Raw genomic sequence first — 19283 nt, forward strand, 5'->3', positions numbered from 1 at the left:
GAGGGTCCCACCGCTGTGCCTCTCCAGTGGCCCCAAAGGACACGCGGTGCCCTCCCATCCCCTTTGCAAGGGGGTGAGGGAGTTGGGAAACACAGCCAAAGCACTCAAGGTTTCTGTGCATGGAGAAAAGTAGAGAGCGAGGGATGCTCCAAACCAGCAAACCTTAAAAGGGGCATATAGAAAAGATGGGGACAGACATTTTAGCGGGGCCTCTTATGACAGGACAAGCAATGATGGTTTTAAACTAAAAGAGCGGAGATTTAGGCTGGACTTGAGGAAGAAATTGTTGTCCTGAGGGTGGTGAGAGCCTGGCCCAGGTTGGCCAGAGAGGGAGTGGATGAACCATCCCTGGAGACATCCCAGGCCAGGCTGGATGGGGCGCTGAGCACCCTGAGCTGGTGCAGATGTCCCTGTCATGGCAGGGGGGGCACTGGGGGAGCTGGGAAGGTCCCTTCCAACCCAAATCACTCTATGATCTTAAACACAATCATGATGCATCTTGCCCCAGCTACAAGGTACGCCAGAAGCCATCTGCCTGCCTGGGTAAACACAGGAGCCTGAAAACGTTCACGGTTAAAAAGAAACAGCATAAAATCAGGAGGTGAAAGGAGCGCAGGAGGGTGCCCAGGCGAACACAGGGGAAGCTGCGAGATCCCGGGCTCCACAAGATGGCAACTGAGCAGCAGGGATGCAGCCGCAGAGGGGACCACCCACCCAAATCCCTGCTTGGAAGCATCGCCCTCACCCAAGCAGGGACACTTACTGGAGGAGATCTTGCTAACAGGGTTTTTGGCCCCATCCTGGGGCACCCGCTGCCCTTTGGGCGTGCTGTGGTCACCGGCGTCGGTGCTGGTGGTGACAACGGAGAGCTTCCCTGCAGAGAGAGCACCATGATGCCCAGGCTGGGGGCACTCGCAGTACCTTAACAAGGGTGTTTCGGAGGGGGATTTGTTTGGTTTTAAGAGATCTCCTTAAAAACAAGGTCCATTGGGAGCACCTAGTTGGCCCAGCACTGAAACCACCCGCAAAAACCCAAGATAAACCCCGGGGTGTCCATCTCCATCATACCCTCAGCTCATCGCACGCCCAAACAGGCAGGAAACCCAAACCAGCAAATATTAGGGCTAAGAACAGAAAAGCGCGCATACTTTGGCTGGCGTTTAACCCTTTCTCTGCCAGCATCAGGGATGTTCCACACAACCCGTTTTGAGGGCATCCCCCTGAAGCCAAGATGGGCTGGAGCTGTGTAAGAGTGTTGGTCCCCACTGGGGTGTCCCCCCCAAGTGCCACCTCCTCCTCCTCTCACCCGGGCACAAGGCCACTTGGCAGCCCTGCACAGCCTCCGGCTTCTCGCCCTCGCAGCTCCCGCCGCTCTCGCTGCCTTTGCAGACCACCTGCCGCTGCCGCACGCCTTCCCCACAGCTCGCCGAGCACTGCGCCCAGACAGACAGACAGACAGACGCGGGTGAATGAGGCGGGGGACAGCCGGCACACCCTCACAGCCACACCGGAGGAGTATTTGCAGATGACAAGGGTGGCTATTACTTGCTAATAAGGGCTTTTTTCCCACCCCCGCCCCGTCTCCAGCAACCGCCAGGATGCACAGGGATGCTACTCCCTTCCTAATCTTGGTTTTCTCCATGGTGAAAACATTAACCCTTGTACTCATATCTCCTATATATATATATATATATATATATACACATCTCCTATATATATACACATCTCCTATATATATATATATACACACATCTCCTATATATATATATATATATATATACACACACATATATACACACACACATCTCCTATATATATTTTTTTTAATATATATATATCTCATATATATATATCTATATATATCCCTATATATATATCTCTCTCTCCTATATATATATATCTCCTATATATATATATCTCCTATATATATATATATCTCTCTCCTATATATATATCTCTCCCATATATATATGTATCTCATATATATATAGATATATCTCTCTCCTATATGTATCTCTCTCCTATATATATATACACATCTCCTATATATATATATATACACACACACCTCATATATATATACACACCTCATATATATATACACATCTCATATATATAAATATACACATCTCATATATATATATATATATATATACACACACATCTCATATACATATATATATATATATCTATCTCCCATATCTCCCTCTGAGACCAGCATGCTCTGTAAGCAGCTTCCCTCCACACTCAGCCCCTATCCCCTTCCTCCCAACCCCTCTGTGCAGCCTGGGGGGCTTTCTCCCCCCTCCCAAACTCACCTCGGACCAGGCTCCCGTCCTCCACTGTGGCGGGCAGGGCAGGCGGCCGCAGGGCCGGCGGGTCTCGGGCCGCTGCCCGGGGCAGTATTTGGTGTGCAGGGTGCGGGTGGTGCCGTTCTGCAGGCGCTGGACACACTGCACCCCCCGCACCTGCACCCCCAGCTTGCCGCAGGACTTGCTGCAGGCACCCCACTCCTCAGCCACCCACCTGCCGGCAGGGGAAGAGGAACATTAGAGGTGCTGCCTGCACTGATGTGTCCACAAGACATCCCCAAATACCCCCCAAGAGGGGCTGTGGGCACTTCATGGGGGGACTTACGCAGGCTGGGAGCACTCCTGGAGGTTGCAACGCCGCCGGATCGGCTTGGGCTTCTTGCCGTTGTCGCAGAAGTTTCTGTGCACCATCCGGTTGTCGCTCTTCCGCCGGCAGCCGTACTTGGTGTACTGGATACCTGTGGGGGGCAGAGGATAGATAGGGAGGAAACGGGGTCATCTCCCCACACCCAGCCCCTCTCCTGTATCCCATCCTCTTGGATGTCACCGCTCAGGTGGGACCCAAGCAGAACATCTCCCAGGCTTGCAGAGGATGCTCATGTGGGTGCCAGAACCCCTGCAAGCTCCTGGGGTCACCATGGGGTGTACACGCAAAGCAGACTCAGCCTTCCCTCCCTTCCCCAAAAACCCAGGTCAAGACATCACAGTTTCCTGGTGGAGACACAGCCACGAGCACTTAGCGAGCTACACATTTGGCTTCATTTCTCCAGATGGGGAAAAAAAGCAACACATCACAAGCCCAGCCAAAGCACTGCTATAATTTGCCAAATAAGCTGTGCTTGCCTGGGAGCAGACCAGACTGGGGCTAAGCCAGCCTTAACTATGAGCTGCAAGCTTTAGGAGCTGTCAGCTGCAAGACTCATAGCAGATAGACCAAGGTTGCTTACATGTTTTCGTAAGAAATTAGGCTAAAATGCTCACCTAAACTGCTCTGCAATAATGGTTTTTAGCACTCATGGTAGACAGGCATGCAAAGAGCACGGGTCTGGGTATGGAGAAGCAAGCCAAGCCTACAAGCAGTACCAGATCTAGGCGTGAAGCTTTGCCATGTGTGATCTTGGGGAGAAACACTTTAAACCAGCATCTGCGTATCTCCAAGCCAGAGATGCTGCCAAAGGCTCCCATGCTGCCTGACGTACCCCAGCACCCTCCCAAAAATGCACTGTAGGCTGCGATGAAGGGAAAGGTACCTCCTCCGCAGGCCTTGGAGCACTGGGACCAGCTCTTGAGGGCCCACTCGTAGGAATCCATCTCCTCCAGCAGGACGTTGTTGTTTCCAATCATGGGCAGCAGGTCCTCGTGGATGATGTACCTGTACATCAGGCTGCTCCTGGCCTCCTCCTCCTCCTGAGGGATGACCTGCAGGCACAGAATGGGAAGGAGAGAACGGAGTGATGATGCTGGAAAGGGAGGGGAAGAGGAGGCCACCAGAGAAAAAAAGAAGTGAGCAATGACCACATGGTATAGTATATTCAAAAGTAGGAGAAACAAACCCCATTGCTACCTCCAATGTAATGAGGTGGGCTCTGAACACGGCCACGCTTACCAACACACTGATGGCCTCGTGCAGAGGACCGCTGGTTTTCAAGCTCTCCTTCCCATCTTCAACCGTGTATTCCCACTCCAATCCCATCTCAATGAACACTTGGGTTTTGGCTTCCTTGTCCTTGGCGTGAAGGATGAAGTTACCCGTGGCTTGATTCTTAACAGCTGGAGAAGAAAGGAAGTATTTCAACATCATTTCCTATGGTCAATGAGGGTGGTGAGAGCCTGGCCCAGGTTGGCCAGAGAGGTGGTGGATGTCCCATCCCTGGAGACATCCCAGGCCAAGCTGGACAGGGCTTGGAGCAACCTGAGCTGGTGAAGATGTCCCTGCTCATGGCAGGGCGTTAGAATAGATGACCTTTGAAGGTCCCCTCCAACCCAAACTGTTCCATGACTTTAAGCCTCTGTGTACTCACTGATGCTGTGGGACGCTGGTTCCATCTCTTCTATCTGAAGGTGTCTCGCCCCAGCTGGAATCTCAAACATCTTCAAAACACCCACTATAAAGGAGGAAGGAAGGATGGAGGGGAGAGAAAGAGCAGCTTTAGCTCCACCTGGACATGCACCCACTCATGAATCCATCTGACCCAGACCAAGTTCAACCCCAAACCCGTCCAAGCCTGCTCACCTGGTTGCTTGGGGGTCTTGGCCAACGTGCCCTTCACCGTCCGGCAGTGCGAGTTGTCCCCCCCGCAGACCCCACACTTGTCGTCCTGCTTCAGGGAGCCGACTTCCTTGTCACAGCCAACATGCTGTGACCCATGGGGAAGAGAAGACAAGCACAGGGGCGTTACATTCCCACAGCCCATCCCATTGCTCCAGCATCCCCACAGCCCTTTCCTGCACAAAGGGATGGTCCTTGAGCTAAGAAACACGTCCCCTAGGGGTGGTGAGTCAGGGGGATGCACGAGCTGTTTCCTGGATGGGCAAAGGATGGGGACAGTCACGCAACAGCCGCCAGCTCCTCACCACGCACTCGCCCCGGACACAGATGCTGTAGGGGTCTCGGTAGCTGCAGCGGGTACCATCGTGAACAACCTGGTTCATAAACACTATGTCCCCCGTGCCCTCCGACTGGCAGATCAGCTCGCACTTCTGAGCATCTGCGGCAAAAGAAAAACGAGAAAAGAGGTGGAGGGAAGAACAGGATTGTGGAAATACATCAGGGTGACCCAGGACAGAAACCCATCGCAGCTTGTACCCTGGAGCAAAAACAGATTTCCCAAATCCAGATGCCTCATTTCGCTGCGTCTATTTGCTGCTCAAGAACCTGGACTTTTGCCCAGCGCTCTTGGGAAATTAAGAGAGGGCAACCTGATGGGACATTCTACATGCTACTGCAATGCCAGACTCTTGAGGAATATGCAAGAGGAACACCAAGTCAAGTGGGAGTAAGTGGGACAGCACTGTCACCCCACCATAGAATAGTCTGGGCTGGAAGGGATCTTAAAAGCTCATCTAGTCCGACTCCTCTGCAATGAGCAGGGACATCTTCACCCAGATCAGGGTGCTCAGAGCCCCAGTGATGCCATGCCATGGTGATGGCCACCAAGGCGGCTTCCTCTGGGAGACGAGGCGGTTTGGCTGCCGCTCCTTTGCCAGAACCCACCACCACTCACCGTCATGGTGCTCGTAGGGAAGCCAGGCATGCTTGCTGTTCTGGTGGGTGTAGTAGGAGTTGCGCTTGGCGCACTGCTGGGCACGGAAATCCTGGTAGGGCCCTGGGCACTCCTCGGCGTTGCACACCTGGTACTCGTAGGTGGCTCCTGGGCAGTTGCGCCCGCCATATGCCGGGCTGGAAAATAAAATAGGTGGGTTAAAAGAGCATCGGGGAGGGATGATGTTTGAGCTGCCACTAGAAGGAGGGGGGTGGAAGCCAAACGTACGGCGGGTTGTCGCAGCTCCGGCTGCGCGAACGCACACCTCCCCCGCAGGTCCTGGAGCAGGAGCCGAATTTGGACCAGGAGCTCCAGCTGCCGTCCTGGCTGTAGGGCTGCTCCGACGTCTTCCAGATGCAGTGACCCTTGAAGCACCACTGGAAAAGGAGGAGAAGGAGGGGGGGACCTCCACCTTGGCCTGTTTCAAAGGGCTGGGCACCAAAGAGCCCTCCCGCACCCACAGCACTACAGCTCCCTGTCTTGTATCAGCACGAGTGTGGCCAGCTGGACCAGAGCAGTGACCATCCCCTGGCTGCACCTCAAATCCTGGGGTCAGTTTTGGGTCCCTCACGCCAAGAAAGGCCTTGAGGTGCTGGAGCGAGTTGAGAGAAGAGAACGGAGCTGGTGAGGGGCTGGAGCACAAGTGTGATGGAGCGGCTGAGGGACCTGGGGGGTTCCGCTGGAGAACAGGAGCTGAGGGGAGACCTTCTCACTCTTTGCAACTGCCTCAAAGGAGGTTGTAGCATGGAGGTGTTGGTCTCTTCTCCCAAGTAACAAGCAACAGGATGAGAGGAAATGGCTTCAAGTTATACCAGGGGAGGTTTAGGTGGGTATTAGGAAAAAATTTCTTCCCATAAAGGGCTGTTGGGCATTGGAACAGGATGCCCAGGGAACTGGTAGAGTCACCATCCCTGGAGGGCTGAACAGATGTGGAGATGAGGTTCTTGGAGACACGGGTTAGTGCCAGAGTTGGGTTAATGGTTGAATCTGATGATCTTGAGGGTCTCTTCCAACAAAACGATTCTATGATTCCATTCTATGAAAAACGCCTTGCAGCTTGCCAAGCGGCCAACACAAAGCATAGGAGGAAGATGCTCTTCACTGTGGCCTCAGGCGCATCCCTCCCACAGGCAGGAGGAGAGGGAATGGCCCCCGGGCATGCAGAGCTTGCAGCTGTGTAAACCAGCACAGCAGTGGCTCCCATCAGCTGTGTTACATTGCCATGTTTTTCTCCAGGGTTTACTTGTTCACAAGTGGGTGAGTTGGTTGGTTGGTTGGTTGGTTTTTAAATCATAGCTAGAAGAGCAGACAGAGATTTGCTCCAGACGTGATACACCAGCCATGTGGCTGCACAGATGGAGAGATCAGGATGCAGAAGGACAATCCCGTGCAAAAGGACAAGCCTGGGGCACACAAAGATCCCTCTGCAAAACAAATCCCTGCCATTTTCTTTCCCTAACACTACACTTTTGAGTTCTTGGATGGATTTCCTCTCTCCAATCAAACTGCCTAAAAACTACGCGTGCCAGCAGCTTTTCCAACATATCCGCACTTTCAAACTCTGCTAACGGATATGCTAAGAGAGCCTACATGAAAAGCCTGATGCAATCACAAGGCTGGATGTGTGGCGATGTCATTGCTCTCTTGCCAGGTGACAAAATGAGCCCTGCTTCTCTGCAGAAGTAGGTGGATCAGAATTGAAAATAAACCTAAGTTCTCATTTGAGTGCAAACTGGGGAAATAAGGAGTAACACCAGCTAAAAACCAGGCTGCTGCCCCCACAGGTGTCCCTGTCCCGTCCCCAGGAGGGGGACAGGCAGAACCAGCCCCTACCTTGCCCGGAGAGCACTCGGTGCCATCCAAGGGTGGTCCCTTCTTGGTCTTGCAGAAGTAGGGGTTGTCCGGGTGGCTGCACCACAGCTGCTTGCAGGGGTCGAAGGTGCGGAACTGGGGAGCACAGAGGAGCTGGGCTGGGACGGGGGCCCCAGCGGGACGGTGACACCCCCACAGCACCCGACTGCGGGGCCTGGGTGTGGGAATATGGGCAACACAACCCATGTTGGCTCTGTACTCACCGCCGTGCATGTTTTGTAGCCCACACCGAAGTCGAAGCGGCACTGCTCGTCCATGGAGTAGTTGATGCCCGGCAGGTCGGGTAAGGTTGGCCACTGGTGCTCAAAGGGGTCATCCAGGAGACAGTCGTAGGAGCTGCAGAGACGCAGACGTGAGATTTCCCTCCTCCGCCCCTTCCTGCACCCCCAGCCCTCTCTCCAAATTCAGATACTGAGAAATCAGAATTATCTTGGTGCTGACAACCACATTTTCTAGCACAGAACAACTCCATGGAATCCCCCAGAGATAAGCGTCCCCACGCTGCCTGCAGCTCCCCAGGGGACAGAGCACCTTGCACCAGTGGATGCCACCACTGCCACCTGCTTTCCTGCAGCTCGTCTCATCCCTGATGCACCAAAAGCTGCTAGCCTGTTCCTATACCTTTTTGGGTTGCTTTTAATGTAGCATACAACATTGTAGAGCTTAAAGGATAAACCATACAGGCTGCACAAAGCAATGGCAAAAACGTCTGAAATCTGAAGCTGGGCTCCACCAGCAGAGATCTTCTACAAACTATCGCTCTGTTGACATCTCCAACTTTTATCGGTCTCCTATTTGTCTCCAGCCTCTGCACCCCAAAACCAATTGAGGAACCAAAACTGTGAGTAGAAGACAAAGGAAAAACTACCTCCTAGGATCCATTTTTTGCTATTCTGGCCAAAACCAGCAATCCCAGTGGGGAACTGGTCTACCAGACCATCACCTGAAGGGAGAACATCCCCTCCTGGTGAAAATGGGACTTACTGGATGTAGCGGTTGAGCTCCTGCTTGCTGCAGCGGGACCAGTGGTAGCGGTGGAAGGCGGCCTGGACCAGTGGGGCCATGATGCTCCCCATGCTGGTCTCGTCGGCGCAGCGGTTGCCCTGACCATCGTGCTCCATGCCTAACCTGGTGGGAAAACTCAGCATAAAGTCAAATTCCCGGGGGATTCACACCAGTCCATTCACGCCACGGCAGCACACACACCTGCACCGGCAGAAAGTCCCTTGTGCAAAGTGAGAGGCACCGTTGGGCTGGGAAAAATTTAATGCAATATAACAAGGGCGAGTGTAGAGTCTTGAATCTGGGCAGGAACAACCCCAGATTCCAGTGTAAGTTGGGGAATGACCTATTAGAGAGCAGCATCGGGGAAAGGGACCTGGGGGTCCTGGGGACAGCAGGGTGACCATGAGCCAGCACTGGGCCCTTGTGGCCAGGAAGCCAATGGTACCTGGGGTGGGTTAGAAGGGGGTGGTCAGTAGGTCAGAGAGGTTCTCCTGCCCCTCTGCTCTGCCCTGGGGAGACCACACCTGGAATATTGTGTCCAGTTGTGGCCCCTCAGTTCCAGCAGGACAGGGAACTGCTGCAGAGAGTCCAGCGCAGCCACCAAGATGCTGCAGGGAGTGGAGCATCTCCCGTGTGAGGAAAGGCTGAGGGAGCTGGGGCTCTGGAGCTGGACAAGAGGACACTGAGGGGGGACTCATTCATGGGGATCAATATGGAAAAGGGGAGTGTCAGGAGGATGGAGCCAGGCTCTGCTGGTGACAACCAGTGATAGGAGAAGGGCTAATGGTTTCACGTTGGAACACAGGAGGTTCCACTTAAATTTGAGAAGCAACTTGTTCCTGGTGAGGGTGTCAGAGCCTGGCCCAGGCTGCCCAGGGGGGTTGTGGAGTCTCCTTCTCTGCAGACATTCCAACCCGCCTGGACACCTTCCTGTGTAACCTCATCTGGGTGTTCCTGCTCCATGGGGGGATTGCACTGGATGAGCTTTACAGGTCCCTTCCAACCCCTGACATCCTGTCATTCTGTGATCGATCATGCTTGTCCTTAGTGATGCTGACCCCACCGCACCGCCAGAGGAAGGGGAAAAGCCACCAGAGGGGACAGCCAGCTTTGTCCCTGTGACTTACACATGTCCAGTCTCGTGTGCGACCACAAACGCCGAGGAGAAGCCGTCTTCATGGTTGAGGGTGCAGCTGCGGAGCGGGTGGCACATCCCCGTCACCGGCGCGTAACCTGGGGCAAGCGAGAAGGGAAGGAAGGAGGAAGAGAAGAGAGAAAACCTTTGAGAGAAGTGATGGGGGGAAATGAAAAATTAAAGAGAACAAAACACAACACGACCCCCTGCCTGGCTTCACTGCAATGGGAGGAGAAAAGAAAGAGAGAGAGGTGGCCAGGTCACCTGGACAGCAGCCCAAGGACTTGCTCACCAGTGTGGCCAGTGGCCACCAGCGCAAACAGCAGGCGGAGGGTACGCCAAGGCTCGCTGGCGTCTCTCTGCCCTCGTGCCAAAACAAAATATAAAGAAAGGAAGAGATGGAACGAAAGGCATGAGGTGCCCCCCAGAGCCAAAACCAGCACCTCAGCCCCCGCACAGACCCCTGCGATGCCCCCACACATGCACCCAGACCAGCCCCAGGCAGAGCCAGGCAGGACCATGCACCCCCTGGCCCCCCACCCTCGATCAAGCGCAGTGCAGTGGGGCAGCTGCGGGGCAGGGACACCTTCCCCCCACGCATCAGCAACGCATCAGCTCCATTTTGAGCTTCTTTTCCCTCTTTTCTCACAGTATTTCTACCCAATTCAACGAATCCCTTGGCACCTTCTAGAATTTACTTTCTTTTTTGTTTGTTTTTTAAAAAGATTGACCATTTTTGGCATCAAGGGGCAGGAAGTTAGTGAGGGAAGGACTTATAGGTCCAAGAGGCAGAAGCAGGGCAGGACCATGCTGGGTAACGCTGCCCTGGGGACAGTGATGCTGAGCCAAGGGGGATGCTGATAAGCCGAGTGGGGATGTGCACCCCTATCCCTGCCCTCCTGCACACACCCTGGCCAAAAAATGGGGTCCACAGAGCCTATGGGCCACTCGTTCCACACCAAGTCAGAGCCCAGGGAACCACTTGTGCCTAATTGTGTGGAAGAGGAAAAGATGCAAAGTTCCCATCACCCCAGGCACAAGGCAAAACCAAGGGGATTCGGAGCGAGTATTTCGCTCGGTACATCAATTTACCAGCTGAGGGGTGTCCACCTGCATTGGAACTCCTAAAGGAAACTTCTCTCATCATCATAACGTAATTTTTTCAAGGCAAGCCTAGACACCAACCTTTGAAGAGCTCACTCACATGGTGTTCTGTGGAAGTAATGGGTGTGCTTTCACCTGCGCTCCAAGTGAAGGAGAAGCCAGATGAATCCAAGTTGCTGAGCAAAAAGCCCAAGATTAAATAAACACCCAATTCTCGTCACACGCGGAGCAAGTTTGCTTCTGCCCGCAAAGCACCAGGAAAGCTCAGAGAAACCTCTGCAACCTCAAGGATCTCTTCGGAGCAGCCTCCCTCAATAAATACACTCAGAGGTTTATCTAATGGGGGAAACGTTTCCTTTTTTATCATCTTTTATATCATCCTCACAGTGAAGTGGGCAATGAGACTTACTCCAATGAACAAATACATTACAACACCTCAAGAAAGACAGTGGAGAAATAATGACATGCTCAATGGGCAGAAGGAAAGCAAAAGGTACTAGGTCAAACTAAGAGCCTGAGAGAGAATCAGATAATTGGGTTTAACCACACAATAATGAGTCAAATTCTGGATATATCATTTTAAAATAATCATTTTCTGCCCTCACCATGAAACTTTCCAAAAGAAAGAGTAAAGATGAGGCAAGTTTTCTGCACAAGGGGAGAGCCAATGTTTTTTGTCTCAGATGAAAATGGGATCAATTCCCGACCAAGGAGGCTCTGGATGTCTGGACAGGAGAGGGGACAAAGCAATATGAAAAGGGGAAAGCAGACACTGGTTTCTCATCATTAAGACCCCAGGGAGACCTGAAAAAATAAAGGGTTCTCCATGGAGAACGACAGCAAGAAATAACTGCCTGGAAAGTGTTTAATTGGTAAAGACCAGATTAGCCTGCAAACGCTTATCAGACACGCACATAGGAGCAGCAGCATGTCCTCGTCACACCAGCGAGACACCAGCCAGCCTTTTGCTTCCTCCAAACACGCTTTATTCTTCTTTATAGACATCTCCCACTTGCTGCCAGCCTCTCTGACCTTTTATGTGGACCACCAGCCTGCTCAAAGGCCAACTGTGCATGATCACAGGGCAGCAAATTACACCAACGCACAAGCATCCTTCAGCCTGGACCAGAACGCCCCCGTGCCCGTCCACTGCAGAGGGACACAGCACGCACTTCTGGCTTAGACAGGGCTTCAGCAGCAGCAATTCATAATTTACAACCCACAGCTGGCTTGTTGGCATGGGAATAGCCCAGGCTAAGAGGACCACATGGGTCAGATTCCAGCCCCATCTCCCTTGCTTTTTGGGCACGCAATTCTGAGGAGTGACGAGGAATCAAGCTAAGCGTGGCTTAACATTTAGGCTTCATCCTCAGGTCTCTGTGACTCGGAGGACTTCATCCTCAAAGGCTCCCCTTCTCCTGGTTTTGTTGATTTAGGCTGTAGGGTCCTCAGGACAGGACCACCTCTGCCTTCACCTCAGCTTCAGGGTATGTTTGAACAGGGCAGGTGCTTACCAAGGAAGCCATCAACTCAACAAGCTGCTTAGATACCACCAGTGAACATACGCCATGAGCAAGTATTGGAGGTGCCACAGTCTGATCCATCATTGCATCTGGCCCTGAGCTGAAAAGGGATGATACAGAGCTAAAAGGACATCATTTTGAGGCAAGAATAAGCAAAGCGTTACTATTCCAGCAACCCAACGAGTGGGCAGCTCCCAGTGGGTGAGGAGCACACCCGCACCTTGTGCCTCGCAAAACAGAGCCAAGCAAGGACACTGAAGCCATAGGGACTTCTGCAGAAAGCAAACGTCCATACTGGAGATGTGCAAAAAGCAGGGAGCCAGATCCACGGGGAGAAGGGTAAGGAGCTGGTATGAGCATCCCTAGAGCAGGGCTACTCCATTGATCTCACAGCTCCTTCCCACCAAGGGGGAGCCCAGCAAGTATCCTCCACTTCGCCAACATGCCAAAAAAGGTCCTCTCGCCAATGCCTTTGGACACAGCCACTTTGCCAGGAAGGGTCTAGAAAAACGAAACAAAACCTGGTATTTCACCCACATTGCTGCGCAGCTCCAGACAAGGAGCAGGTCAACGGCTCGGCAGGGAGGCTGCTGGCACAAGCCAAGCTGTTTGATGGTCAACAGCACGTTCAAGAGGGCTTCCAGCTGGGTGTCTCCTGCAGTTCATCCCCTGCTGTGGGGAGACCCTCTTCAGGGAGGTCATCGAGGCAAGGACAGGACTTCTTCTCCATCTCTCCTTCCTCCCATGCACACCAGGAGGAGTCGTGCTATCAACATGAATTAGTGTGATGCTACCAGCACGTTCATGGCGTCAAAGGGAACCTCCCGATGGGAAATTCAGACCTTGCCGCCTCGCTCAGGAGAAGTGGGAGAAGCCACTTCTTGTGCTGCCATGAAACCATCTGTGTTTCTAATGGAGCCGGGAAATGCCAGAAGCTTTTCCTGCATAATTTGTTCTGAATTTTTTGCCTAGGTCTCCAACTTTGACCACATCAGCGCCGCCTCTGCACCAAGAGGGTGAGAAGACTTTTAGCATTGCTTCTGCAGGCTGCAGGAAGACCTTCTCTTTGGCCCAGGGTTTACTCCATGCTCCCATGTCCAAGTCCTATGACGGCCAAGAAACCAACCCATGTAAAAACAGGTTTTAAAGGTCTCCCAGAGGATGGAAAGCATTGACAGGCCCTGTGAAGCTCCCCACGGTATTCCATCTTCTTTATGTTATTTTTAAACATTTTAAGGCACTTTGGGACGGGGAGGATCGGCGCACAAAACCAAAGTAAGGGCAGAATTAATAATCTTTTCTCCATTCAGGTTGATGGTCTGGATTAATTCTTTCTCCTACTTCACATTAAAAAATAGCAATTCTTATAACCTTTTTCTGGACCTCGCTGGCCAAGAAACAGACTGCGCTCGCAAGAAATGCTCTCCCCTAGCAGACCGCACATACCTGATGGAGATGAATACAGTACCTTGCATACCTGCGGGACCAAAATCTTGCCTGGTGAGGAACACGGCGTGGTCGTGGTGCTCGGCGTGCTCTGGGTCGGAGCGCTGCTGCGAGTGAGCCCAGCGGCAAACCTGCTCCAGGCTCCGCGACGGGTTCCCGCGCTCTATCAGGCTGACTGACTGCGTAAAATAATTTTAAAAACCCCATCAATTTAAAAAGAAGAAAGAATACATTAAAAGATGGGTAAGTTAGTGGGGGAAAAGGAACCTGCCAAGAGTTTTGGGGTTGGAAAGGCTCCTAAGCGGTGCTTCTCCATTAGGAGCAACAACATCCCACTTTGCATCTGCAAAGCATCTTGCGCCTTTTCTTTAAATTTAAAAACAGCAAAGAAATAATTGTCACAAATGGATGTGATCTCATACGGGAGAGTATATGACCCCGCTTCGGTCGCACGGATGCTTGGGACATCAGTATATGAAGGAGGAGAGCAGCTGGGGAGCAATGAGGATTGGGATTCTCAGCTCCTGCACAGGCTCCTTGTCGAGCCATCGCCAGATGCGGATGCTCTCCAAGGAGCAGAGCAACATTCCCTTGTAAAATCTGACCCACAGAGACCAAGACCCTGGTAGAAAATAGGCAGGAGCGTCCCAAACTGTTTTACAGCAGTTGCATTGTCCCTCTTTTTTCTTTTTTGTTCAAATTGAGCATTTTGCAAAATTATGCCCTATAAAACAAATGACGCTCTATAAAATAAATCATGCCCTCGGGCAGAAAACTGCCGACCCACAGCGGTGGGAAGGTAGGTAAGAAATATTACCCTTCCCCAGGCCCATAAGTGGAGGCCACAGAGGTTTAATCCTCCAAAGCACAAGGTGGGAGACGAGAAGCCACAGGAAGACTCACTCAGAAGCATCAGACCTATACAGCGGTGAGCTGAGACCTCTCCTGGGTTCAAACATCTGGGATCCCCACATGATTCCCAAACCCCAGCAGCTTTTGGGAGCGTAAATCATCCCACACAGAGCCCTTCGGTTCTCATCCCTTTGGGTATTTGCCATAACACCACGGCTCCTTCCCATCCATAGATCCAGCCTCTCACACAACCACCACTGGGAGGAAGCCCATTACTGGCTTTCTTGGGCGGAGAAGATATTCCTGGTCTCCTAGAAGCCTCCAAAAAACAAGCCAGCCTCCACCCTTGTCCCTGCTCCCAAGAACCGTCCCTGTGTCTCTCGGATGCATGTGGTTTCTGCTGACCAAGCAGATTTCTGTACCAAACGGGGCTTACTTGTGGAGCGCACACACTAAGACATCACCATGTTGACCCCTTAACACCCTTGCTAGAACACTTCAAGCCACATAAGGGCTTGCCACAAGAAGCATAGCAAATCACACTGAAAAATCTTTCATTGAATCGCATTAAAAATCTTTCAGCTGTCAAGCTCAAAAGAGCCTTAAAACATAAATGTAACCTGACAAACCACCAATTCTGTGATGTCTCCAAGCCAGGGCTTACCTAAGTGCTAAATATTACGGTGAGGAGGCATTAAGCCAGGGTGTCACCACGTGCTTGCCGGCCTTGGGAGAAGCAGTACCTGCCCAATGCACCTGTATTGCGTTTCGGTGACTCTCCTTCCCCCATGGGGCAGAGCTCGAGCCGGGAAAGTGGGCAAAAAAGCAGGGACCAGCCTATCATCTCCTCTCCACACTCGGGCACTGTATTTACCTGGCGGTATCCCACCATGATCATCCTGACCAGCACGATGTTGATGTGAACACCCAGGGACTCGTCGTGATAGATTTCATCCACCTGATGGAGGGAGGGAAATAGAGAAGAGGTTAAGACCATCGCAGCTCTCAAGCCCCTCTGGTCCTCCACGCTCCCATGCTCAGCATCCTACCCGGGCTTTGAAGACCAGCTGCAAAGACGTCATATTGCTCCTCCCGCCTCCAATTTTTTACTTTTTGTTTAATTTTCCCCCATGTAAAAACCACAAAAATCAAAACCCCAAGCTGGAAAAAGCCAAATGTCCCCAGGACGGGTCAATGACATCACCCAGCCCATCAAAAGCACTTCCCACGAGGCTGCCTCCACCACCAAGCGTCTTGCAATGAGCCATTGCCCCTCCGGAGCAGGAACTCCCCAGAGGGCAGGGAACACTTCAGACTCCAGCATCCTTGCAAAAACATGTTTCTTTGGGGAGCCGTGAGTGATCACATCGAAGCGAGGCCATTACTCAGTTATACCGGTGAGTCAACGTTGACCAGAAACCCCAGAAGACCATACAATGAGAAGAACGGGGAGGGCTCATGAGTCAATACGATATCTGTCAACGTTGGCTATTAAAGATGACTGCAAAGGAAACGACGAGCTATAACCTTTTCCTTCTGCGTCTCTAGGATGACTAAACAAATTCTACTCCGAAGCGCTACCAAGAGAAGAAGACATCCAGACAAGAAAGGTCCCGGTGAGCTGAGCGTGGTGACGGCACCACCGAGAGAGGCCCTGAGCTGTGCAAAACACCCTGAGAGAGAATGAGGCTTTCTTATTCCCCGAAAGTCTCCAAAACGAACACTGCCCCGCAAAAGCTGAGAATGTCAAATTAAAACCATCTTTAACATTGATTGGAATTGTTGTTTGAATTAAAACACACACTTTTTCAACTTTGTCCAAGACAAAAACAATTTGCCTCCACTCTATCACAATTTTCCAGACTAGATGAATATTATAAAGCCAGATTTATGGAGCTTTTCTATTCCCCAACCCCCTCCCCCATTCCTCTTTTTGAAGCTTCTTTGAGGAGTGGGTGACAACTACCTCCTTACTGCTGCCCAAATCCAGTCACCCATTTGCCACTACACGAGTGCTTTACAAGCCCCTCCATTTATAAGCCGTGCGTTTTTGTTTGAAACACCCACTCGGGCCGTTTTTAAACCCAAAGCCCCAGCACTGATGTTTCCTCATGACAACCAGCACTCCCGTGGAGCAGCTCTGAGCTTTACAGAGTGGTGATGCAGGCCCTGAGTCTTGAAGGCAGCAAAATTGATTTAAAAACAAGTCAATAAATCAATCCCCAGCGCATCCCCGTTAATGCTGGAAGCATTACAGTGCACCCCCATTAATGCCGTAAGCCCCAGGCGTCATTTCTTCATCAGCGTGGAAAGATCGCACCGTACAACCCATCGTCAGCTCATCCCTGCTTATCATGGTCAGGATGCTCCTCCACGCTACACCAGGACCTTTTAAATGCATTTTGCAAGGAAAATGAGAATAGGATGGATTTCTTCCAATGCCAAATCTTTGTTGGGGGATCCATCCCAGCAAAGGGCTGCAGCACCTTGGTGGAGGGGGTCACGCTCAGCCCCACATTTGGGGATGTAGGAGGATTTGGCATCCCGGAGGAAACATTAGAGGATCTGAGAAGTCAGGAGTTTGAAGCTTTACAAAAATATTCCAGCCTTAATGTGTGTCATATGAGAGGTAATAGAAATATGGGGAGAGAGGGAGAAATGAAACATATGCTGTGGGCCTGGGATGGTTCAGGGGACCAAGGGAGAAAACATACCCATTTCCTTCACTTTTCCAGCGGGAAAGAGTGCTCCCTGCCCCAAACTGGGCACCCCTGGGCAACACGAGCTGCCCTGGCAGAGGGGAAATTTGGGAACAGCAATACTTTTCAGCAGCATCAACAATTAAACCCATCGAGCCCTTCTGGGCGCTGCGCATCCTTCCTCTGCCGTGCTGGGAGAGCAGCTTTGAAACAGCTCGTTAGGGAACTCAAATGCAATAAGCTGTATGACTCCAAAACGGTATTTAATGGTATTAAATGGTATTTAATCCCCTGAATCTTCCTGTTAAAGCAGTGCTACATCTCGCTTTCCTCCAGCTAGCAGGGACCAGGCTCTGAAATAAAGGGTTAACCTTAAACCCCAGCCTCTGTTTAGTCTAGGGGAGGGCAGCATTTAGGCGGCGATCTGTACCTAACAGATACCAGCTTGGGCAGCCAGCAACCTTTATGGTTAATTCAGAAAGCAGATGTGAAAGCAGACTGCCCAGGGCTATGGACTCGCCTTAATAGCCAGATATAAATAATTGATAGAGGAAAAAAAGGGGTTTGGCGCTTGCTGCCCATCAGCCCGTCCTGGAGCTGGGTCAAGCCAGCAGCAGGGATGGAAATGGGCCCGGAGAGCAGTTTGCAGGCTTGGCACAAGTCTCCCTGTCCTCTTGCGGATACCAACAACCTAGCCAAGGTCTTCAAAAAAAATCCCCCAGAAAATACCTGCTCAGCAAAGGGCTCTGTAAAGGGATCCGCCACCCTGAAGACAGAGGAGATAAAGATCTTCTTATCCCTCTCGCCTACCTGGTTAGACGTCCAGGCTGCATAATACTGTCACCCGGCACGGAATGCTCTCCTATTTCATTTAAAAGAGGATTTTTTGTCCTCCAAAAAAGACCCATCCTTAAGGCTAGCTGGGTGTTAAGGGTAAACCAGCACCAACAACCAGCCCGCTGAGCCCCCACACGTAACAGCAAAGCCCCCAGCCCCGCAATGCCAAGGGGACGATGCTAATGTTTTGAAAAGAAGGAACGCTAAAACCCCCTGCATCCTCTCCAAAACTCTCGACAGATTTGCCAAGTGTCGCCCCGAAGCCCTCGCTGGTGCTGGGGGCAAGCAGGGCTGCTCACCTAAATCAGTCCTAAATGCTAAATGATCCCTGCAAGTCTGGCCAGCCCCGCGTCTGCAGCCCCAGACAGGAGATCTCGACAGCAAACCGCACTGGCAGCGGCGACGAGAGCTCGTCGTTCCTCGGGGAAGGAAAACAAAGCGAGAGAGAGACACGAGAAGAATTTGCCAAACCAGCAGAATCGCTGACATTTCAAAACCCCAGAACAGCCAAGTCATCTTTCAGCTCCTTTTTTATTTCATTCCCTCGCTCCGTTTGCACGCTGGTAGCTTCACCCCAGGCCCATTTACTGGGGCTGAAGGGGTAGGAATAGGGGGAAAAGACCCTCCTGAGCACATTCTCAGGCTTGCTATGTGCACTCGCATCCCTTGCAGGATGCGCACCGCCGTGAATGCGTCCACAAGGGCCAACCCGGGGTACTTACATTGTTCTATACAGAGGGACGGAGGAATTGGGGAGGTTTGCTCTGCACAGCAACATTTTATCCCATCTCTCTACGCAACAGGCTATGTTGTCCCCAAAACACAGCACCAAACACGTCAGCCTGTATAAAGGGTGGGAAAAAGCGTGTGCATACATAAGAGAGACACCAGAGGTATTTTTTTGGTGTTATCAGTCAGCAAGGAGATGGTTCAAAAGCCCTGTAGGGCTGTAATTTGCCCATTATTTCAGACTGGGCTCCCTCCTGAAATGGCATCAAGCTCAGCAAATCAGTGTCTTGAGCGATCCACGCTCCGGCTTGGATTTTCAGATAATCCCGGGTTAAAATTAAAGCAGGAGGTTTGACTTGTTTCTCCCAGCTCCTCCATAGAGCTTCTCTCTGTCACTCAGCCCTGGGAACAATAATTCAGCCCATGTGCCAGAGAGGAGCCGGGCAAGTCCCAGCTTGGAGCGGGCTCTGACTCACAGGGTTTCCCTAGTAACCTGAAACAATGGG

At 51.8% G+C, this 19283-nt stretch overlaps 1 protein-coding gene across 1 annotated transcript in view; it reads right to left on the minus strand.

Annotated features, from left to right (window-relative positions):
- ADAMTS14 (ADAM metallopeptidase with thrombospondin type 1 motif 14) overlaps nucleotides 1-19283 on the minus strand; it is a gene marked incomplete at both ends in the record, with an annotated part of 31494 nt that overhangs the window by 336 nt on the left and 11875 nt on the right. Inside the window, 17 exons of the mRNA XM_080347710.1 lie at nucleotides 764-874; nucleotides 1307-1433; nucleotides 2319-2526; nucleotides 2638-2770; nucleotides 3563-3731; nucleotides 3919-4082; nucleotides 4334-4417; nucleotides 4546-4669; nucleotides 4887-5020; nucleotides 5537-5712; nucleotides 5804-5952; nucleotides 7409-7522; nucleotides 7651-7783; nucleotides 8432-8575; nucleotides 9580-9685; nucleotides 13683-13839; nucleotides 15387-15470. Of these exons, the coding sequence (XP_080203836.1) occupies nucleotides 764-874; nucleotides 1307-1433; nucleotides 2319-2526; nucleotides 2638-2770; nucleotides 3563-3731; nucleotides 3919-4082; nucleotides 4334-4417; nucleotides 4546-4669; nucleotides 4887-5020; nucleotides 5537-5712; nucleotides 5804-5952; nucleotides 7409-7522; nucleotides 7651-7783; nucleotides 8432-8575; nucleotides 9580-9685; nucleotides 13683-13839; nucleotides 15387-15470 (2317 nt within the window). The remainder of the gene's footprint in view (nucleotides 1-763; nucleotides 875-1306; nucleotides 1434-2318; nucleotides 2527-2637; nucleotides 2771-3562; nucleotides 3732-3918; nucleotides 4083-4333; nucleotides 4418-4545; nucleotides 4670-4886; nucleotides 5021-5536; nucleotides 5713-5803; nucleotides 5953-7408; nucleotides 7523-7650; nucleotides 7784-8431; nucleotides 8576-9579; nucleotides 9686-13682; nucleotides 13840-15386; nucleotides 15471-19283) is intronic.

The sequence above is a fragment of the Nesoenas mayeri genome (genome assembly GCF_963082525.1).
Source record: "Nesoenas mayeri genome assembly, chromosome: 7".
Lineage (NCBI taxonomy): Eukaryota > Metazoa > Chordata > Aves > Columbiformes > Columbidae > Nesoenas > Nesoenas mayeri.